The sequence below is a fragment of the Rhagoletis pomonella genome, unplaced genomic scaffold (assembly GCF_013731165.1).
Source record: "Rhagoletis pomonella isolate Grant_MI unplaced genomic scaffold, Rhpom_1.0 Rhpom_scaffold_01271, whole genome shotgun sequence".
NCBI classification, from domain to species: domain Eukaryota; kingdom Metazoa; phylum Arthropoda; class Insecta; order Diptera; family Tephritidae; genus Rhagoletis; species Rhagoletis pomonella.
In genome coordinates, this window is record NW_023459825.1 from 20,394 (window position 1) to 27,613 (window position 7,220).

At 37.2% G+C, this 7,220-nt stretch overlaps 2 protein-coding genes across 2 annotated transcripts; one reads left to right on the forward strand and one right to left on the reverse strand.

Moving 5' to 3' along the window:
• The first annotated feature begins 2,231 nt into the window (after positions 1-2,231).
• LOC118752161 (putative nuclease HARBI1) lies at positions 2,232-3,107 on the forward strand. Its single transcript, XM_036487017.1, has 3 exons — positions 2,232-2,449; positions 2,514-2,658; positions 2,732-3,107. The coding sequence occupies exons 1-3, from the start codon at positions 2,249-2,251 to the stop codon at positions 3,100-3,102; spliced, it is 717 nt and encodes a 238-aa protein (XP_036342910.1). The 5' UTR covers positions 2,232-2,248; the 3' UTR covers positions 3,103-3,107.
• Positions 3,108-3,805: 698 nt separating this feature from the next.
• Positions 3,806-5,213, reverse strand: LOC118752160. The gene is made up of 6 exons (XM_036487016.1): positions 4,934-5,213; positions 4,653-4,869; positions 4,406-4,594; positions 4,130-4,345; positions 3,996-4,058; positions 3,806-3,940 (listed from the first exon to the last, which is right to left on the reverse strand). The coding sequence occupies exons 2-6, from the start codon at positions 4,866-4,868 to the stop codon at positions 3,806-3,808; spliced, it is 819 nt and encodes a 272-aa protein (XP_036342909.1). The 5' UTR covers position 4,869; positions 4,934-5,213.
• Between the last annotated feature and the right edge of the window lie 2,007 nt (positions 5,214-7,220).

Here is a 7,220-nt window from a genome sequence, read left to right on the forward strand (position 1 = left end):
CATGCTAGACACAGCAGGCAAAATGATGGAGAGTCTGCTCAAAATACGCTTGACGTCAGCCATAGAAAGCGAGGGAGGCCTTTCACCCCGACAACATGGCTTCAGGAAGGGACACTCAACTATAAGAGCAATTGGCGAAGTAGTCGAGGCGGTACATAAGGCCGAATAAGCCTGCCACCAGGCGCGGCCAATAGTGCTGCTAGTCACACTGAACGTCAAGAACGCCTTCAACTCGGCAAGATGGGACGACATGCTGGAGGCCTTGGAACGGTCATTCAAGGTTCCAACATACTTGCTAGATATGATCCGGGTCTACCTCAGAGACCTTTGGCTTTTGTATGACACAACACAAGGTCAGAGAAAGAGACGTATAACCGGAGGAGCGGCACAGGGGTCTGTACTTGGCCCGGACCTCTGGAACGCCACGTATGACAGTCTGTTGCGCACGGAAATGCAGGAGAGCGCCTTCATTGTCGCCTTCGCGGACGACGTGGCCTCCGTCATAACAGCAAGAAATGTCCAGCTAGCGCAGCTCAAGCTAAACCAGGTCATGCGCAACGTCAGTCGATGGATGAACGATCACGGTCTGGAATTGGCTACAGCCAAAACGGAGATCGTGCTCCTCACCAGGAAACGGATCCCAACAATTATAACTATGATGGTCGGACCTCAACTCGTGACGACTTCTAGGTCTACGAAATATCTAGGGGTGAAGCTTGACAGCAAACTCACATTCTGGGAACACATCCATGGAGTATGTGAAAAAGCTGCGCAGAGCACGGCGGCTCTAAGCCGGCTGATGGCGAACGTGGGCGTCCCGAAGCCATGCCGCAGGAAGCTTCTGATGACAGCGGTTCAATCTGTGCTCCTGTACGGGGCAGAAATATGAGCTGACGCATTGAAGGTCAAAAAATACCGGATTCAAATGTCTTCGGTACAGCGCAGAGGGGCACTACGCATTGCTTCTGCATACTGTACAGTGTCCGCGGACGCGGTTCTAGTTATTTCTGGCGTCATGCCTCCATTGGCCCATAGGCAAACATGCGCCAAAAATAGGTCTACCCCATAATATGATTTGCCGCAGCTGTCAACTAGAAGATAGCGAAGAAAGTGTCCAGCATTTCCTGTGTAAATGTCCAGGCCTTTCGAACATTAGACACAAGACATTAGGGAAACATCTAGTAGCACAACTAACCGACCTATCAGGAGCTACCATTAGCGAAATCGGCAGATTCATTAGAGAATCGAAATGGGTCGACCTAGCAACATAGGAAGTGCATAGAAAAAATATTAATCCCCCACGAGAAGTGCATCAAAATGGCGCAATAATGCACTAATTGTGTCCTGGGCAGAGACTAGGAAGCACTGCAACCAACCAACAAAAGATTTTTACAAATGTCTTATCCACTAGTTTGTTAGTTTTATAAAGAAAATAATTTTTGCACCGAGGTCCACTTTCCTATGCAACCTCCCATATGTACATATATCAAACATAAATAAAAATTCCAAAACACTTATCCGTGATAATGCCAATATCAGACCAGTAGTGGGATTCGCCATTCTATTTTAACGATTATCGAATCGTTAAGAAAACTTAACGACGATTTTAACGATTTGACAATTCGCTAAACATATTTTAACGATATTCGCTATCGCTTGATCAGCTGTTGTCGTTAACTACTCGATTACTCGTTAAGTAAACGACGAATATTTTGAAGTTGTTAGCGGCATCGACAAAAGAAAATTTGATATTTCATTTGAGTTAAAATAAAATAATATAGATCGCGAATTTACTTAAGTAATATATAAAAGAAAAACTTTTTGTTAAAAATGGCATTTGAGTATTTGGCATACGTTTTATCCCAAGATGAGGAGATAATAAGCTCTTCATCAGTGGATAGACGTTTGCTTCGAGAAGTGGACAACCCTTTCCACTTGGCTGCAACTGAGTTTCGTAACCTTTACCGATTAACCCCAGACTTGGTTGATGATATTGTTTCCCAGCTTGATAGCCAATTAAGGGGTGGAAGAATAACTGCGATAACGACAGAGAAACAGGTAAATAATGTAATTTTCAAGTATTTTTCAATTTTAAATGATTTTGTAAATTTTAAAGGTTCTAACTGCCTTGCGATTCTTCGCAACTGGCTTTTATCAACGTCCAGTCGGAGAGCAATGGGGGATATCCATGAGCCAGTCGTCCGTAAGTCGCTGTATACGTCGCGTAACGGATGCAATAAACCGCACCATGTTTTTGGCAAAGGTTAGGTTTCCAATGACCCAAATAGAGCGGCAAGCTGCAAAAGAAATTTTCGCCTCAGCATCCGCACCATTTGTAGGAGGTACTATTGGGGCTATCGATTGCACTCATGTGTCAATCATGAGCCCAAAGCATCATGAAGAAGCGTATGTCAACCACCATGGATACCATTCTATCAATGTGCAAATGGTAAGAGTAAAATTTGCTCAAGGGTTAAACTACTGAGTATTAATTTTATTTTATACAAATATAGATATGTGATCCAAATCTAAAGATTTTGGCTGTCAATGCTAAATACCCAGGAGCGCGACACGATTCATTTATTTGGAGCTCCTCTGCAGTCCGGAGAGTTATGCAGCGAAGTTTTGAAAATGGAAACCATAACGTGTTTTTGATTGGTAACTTTTTAAATCCACTGAAACTTATTTATTAAAATCAATTTAATTGAAAATGTCCAATATATATTTGCAGGTGACTCAGGATATCCTTTGGAGCCGTGGTTGATGACTCCTCTACCAAACCAACCAGAAGGGAGTCCTAAATTCCGCTACAATGAGGCATTGTGCAAAGCTCGAAACCCAGTCGAGAGACTTTTTGGCGTTCTCAAAGGAACTTGGCGATGCTTATCTCAGCAAAGGACTCTTTTGTATGATCCTGGATTTACTGGAAAAGTAGTAAATGCTTGCACAGTGTTGCATAACTTGCGATTGGGTGACCAAACATACGATCCCGAGACTGAGTTCCTAGAGCCAAGGACACATAGCAGTAATGTAAATCAAGACGCGCCGTCTTCAACAGCAAAACGCGTCCAAGACCGGCTAATTGCAAATTATTTTACATGAATAAAACGTTGATTAACAAAAATTCAGAAGGAGTACAATAAAATTATTTTGGCATTTTATTAAACATTTTTATGTACATAAATAAAAACTCAGTCTTATTTTGTCTTTAATTTGAGTAAATTTTTTTTAAGTCTAGAATTATATATATAAATATTCATTAAATATAGGGTCCATCAAAAGACAGATCTCAGTATGTAATCACAGATCAGTTTCTATAATATGATATGGTGTGGCACGTTCAAGTTACAGGCGCATCACAAAATTAAAACAAAAATTCACAAAATTAAATTTCATTACTTATTGTATATAAGAAATATATGTGGTATATCTTACATGCAGTAAGTACAGTATACCTCTCTATCAACTAAATTTGTAAACATTGAATTCATTTGAAAATCAAAAGAACTTCAAATAACTCGCTTATTAAAAACAAATAAAGATCAATTCAAATATGTAAAAATTCATCTTTGAATATCTTTAAAAGTTATTCTAAATGTAAAAAGTTACCTTCATGATATGTCGAATTAAAACTTAACTCTAACATAAATACAAAAAAAAGGAACTTCATGCTCTATCAAATGAAAACTTAACTCTAACATAAATATAAAAACAAAAAAGAACTTCAACTTATATTTAAAACGCTTAAAACTAATATAAATATTAAAACAAAAAATACTTCAAAAACTACATATTTACACAATATTTACATGCGGTAGATAGCGTTTCTTAAATTATTAAAGGCATCCGCACATGCCTTTAAACCTTCCCCCATTGTGGTCATAGCTTCGGCCAACGATTTCGCTACCTGCACACTCGCCGTACTTGTTTCAGCTAACAACTGTTGAAAGGGCATACGAATGTAATACTATTTTTTAGTATATACAAAAAATTACCTTCAAAGCTTCTGCTTGTCTACTTGCTATTTGTACATTCGCTGCACTCGACTCTGCTAGCATCTGTTGAAAAAGAACCGAAAAAACTATGTCATGATATTTTACTTATGTAAAGTTACAAATAAGTAAATTACTTTTAAGGCATTTGCTTGGGTCTGAGCGATTTCCAAAAACGATTTTTGGGCCTCGGTACCACCGTCCACACGCCTTCTTTTGGCTCCTCTACGTGGCGTTTTTCCTGCAGGAGTTACAGGAGTCGATGTGCACATCTCAATGCTCACTTCGTGAGAAATAGATGGCATCTCGATGATTACACTTTCATCACCCTCTTCCATACGCAGTTGGAGTTCCTAATGATGAGAAGAATTGTTAACTGCTGTGCTATTCATAACTATTTATTTGCTTTTTACCTCTTCCACTGGCACACTTTCAGCAACAGTTTCATGGCCCTGCACATAGTCGCTACCGACAAGAGCAATCACACGCCTCTCAAGCTCAGTGGGTGGCTCTTCATTAATGGGATTGTTTCCCGTCATTGCCTGCTTTCGTTTCCTATCACGCACCTTAATGCTAGTACGGCTCTTCAAATCCCTCCATACCTATTTGCAAAACAAAATTTTAAACGTGGTATTAAATTACTAAACAACTTTTACATACTGTGCGCCATTGGTCGACGTTCTTCACCGAACCACCAAGGCTATTCAGCATTGACGCTAGTTCACTCCACTTCTTGTCGCAGTCCGATTTTCCATGAAGCTTCTGGAACCTTGATCCTGCCAATCCCGGCGTTTCCGTCAAAAAGTCCACCATGCGACTTAGTTGTTCTGCTGTGGTCCGGCTTCTCTTTTGAATATTGGGTACTGACGAAGCCATTCTATAATATGCGAAAATGGTTATGTCTAATAATACAAAATAAATAAACGTTTTATTTTACTTACTTTTTGTAAAAGTATATTAAAATATTCAGAAATCTATGTGTATACCACTTTGCAAGCAAAGAATTTATTTGTTTTTCGTCATTCTTCTTTGTGCTTTTCGCATTTTTTGACGTTTCGTTAAGCTGTGATGCCACCTTTCTTGTATTGAAATAAAAAGAAAATGTCAGCTGTTTAGTGTCGTTAAAAAAGAGTTACCGAATAACACAATCGTTACTGCAAACCACAAAAATCGTTATATTAGACCTCGACAAATCGTATCGTTAAAAGTTAGTGAATTGCACTACAGGTGCAGATCAAAAACAGACATTAAGGCATGAAAAAGAAAAATGGGATACGAAATGCATAATGATAATAATATAATAGATTGGCGCTTACACATATGTTAGTGTTTGGCGAGCTTATCCTCCGATTTGTGGCGTGCGCCTTGATGTCACACAAAGCGGAGGGACCTACAGTTTTACGCCGACTCCGAACGGCGATTGTATTTTTATGGGAAGCTGTTTTTCATAGCAGAAATACACTCGGAGGTTTGCCATTGCCTGCCGAGGGACGACCGCTGTTAAGAAAATACCTTTTTTCTATATTTTTTGCGATGTTGCTTTGACCAGAGATTGTACACGGTTAAAAATTTCGGTTTTAATTTTAAACTTTTTGGACTACATATATGACCAAACTAAATTCAGTTTCAAATACAAACCTTCCAAGTTTAAAAAAAAGAGAGCACATATGTTGGGTTTAGAATTTAAACAATTCGGTTTAAATGTTAAACCCAAACATTCTCATAATTAAGAAAAAAAAATAACAATCTTAAATTTCATGCTCCGCCTGGTTGGGATTGAACCTGGACAGCCTTGGTAGCAACCAATTGTATCAAGCATCTTTGCACACTCAGCTACAGCCACGCATGTAAATGTGCTTTCATATGTTGAGTTTGAATCAACACCACAGTTCGCTGTGCAAACATATTCTATTTCGGTTTAGATTTTAAACCAAATTTTCTATATTTGAAACCTAGAAACTAGAATTAAAACATTTTGGTTTGATTTTTAAACCACGAACTTTTTGGGCTAAAATTTAAACCAGAATATATTAAAAATTGCGTAAAACTATTGACTGGTTTAAAAAGTAGACTATAAAAGTTTAAAAAAGGCAGTAGTCCTAGCGCGGTTTAAAAATTAAACCCAAATTTTTGACCGTGTACCCAGGCGTTGCGGAGTGGAAGCACGCACTGCTTACTACTACACCACAGCGGCCGAAATGCATAATACAATTTAAAAATATATTGTTAAAATAAGAATAAAAATGATAAGCAGATATGAGGCAGATGGTAGCGGATTGCTAGCAATTTCATAGCTGATACAAAACAGATCATTACTAGATAAAGTGCAGATCAATACCAGATCACAAGCAGATCAAGATCAGATCAGAAGCAAATCAGTTTGAGATATAAAAAAGGTAAAAATTGTAAACAAAATAAATAATAAACTTTCAAAACTACAACAAAATTAAATACGTATATAGAAATATTAAATTCAATGTCAGAAAACAGATTGGATATATATGTCGAAGATGCATTAAAAACTAAAAATAACATAGTCATCTGAGGAAATAAATAAAAATGAAAATTCGCCAAGCTTATAATTTTGTAAAAATTGTGTATACATTCAATTGTATCTGTGTATGCATTTGTAACTGGAAAATAATATCTATCTTTAAACATTTTGTTTTTAATAAAATATATCTATGCTCTAATCGAAATAAGAAATATAAGGTAGACATTTACAAAAAAAATTAAAAAATTGTTTTCAGTTTTAAATACTTATTTACCAACATTTTCAACGGTTGGGTTTATGGCAAATCAAGTAAATACAGTACATACATATGTATGTGTATCGTTATCTAAAGGTGAAAAGGTAACAAGTCTTCTTTTTTGAAATTGTTCAGGAGAGGCGAAAAACAGATGTAGTTCCGCATTATCTGTCATTCTGCATCAAAAAATAAATTTGTGGACTTGGCACCTTTTCACATTTAGGTAGCAATATATTACAATGCAATTCCATAATATAACCACAATAAATGATGTTGGTTGGTGAAAACCATGAACTAGATTTTATGCATTTTTATGTAAAATTGTGTAAATAATGTTCATTTGAAATAAAATAACTTACCAATGTCTACATATGTATGTATACATCTCCCTTAATAAGCTCTTTATTATTCTTTTCTTTTTCGTTGTCAAAAAGAAGTTGCGAACAACTTTCTTTCTTAATCAAGCTAGTGTTTTCTT

Coding starts and splice junctions, on each gene's coding strand:
- LOC118752161 (XM_036487017.1), top strand. CDS start 2,249: ATGTTTTTGGCAAAGGTTAGGTTTCCAATGACCCAAATAGAGCGGCAA. Junction 2,450..2,513: donor ATTCTATCAATGTGCAAATG/GTAAGAGTAAAA, acceptor ATACAAATATAG/ATATGTGATCCAAATCTAAA. Junction 2,659..2,731: donor CCATAACGTGTTTTTGATTG/GTAACTTTTTAA, acceptor ATATATTTGCAG/GTGACTCAGGATATCCTTTG.
- LOC118752160 (XM_036487016.1), bottom strand. CDS start 4,868: ATGGCTTCGTCAGTACCCAATATTCAAAAGAGAAGCCGGACCACAGCA. Junction 4,595..4,652: donor ACGTCGACCAATGGCGCACA/GTATGTAAAAGT, acceptor TTTTGCAAATAG/GTATGGAGGGATTTGAAGAG. Junction 4,346..4,405: donor AAAGTGTGCCAGTGGAAGAG/GTAAAAAGCAAA, acceptor TCTCATCATTAG/GAACTCCAACTGCGTATGGA.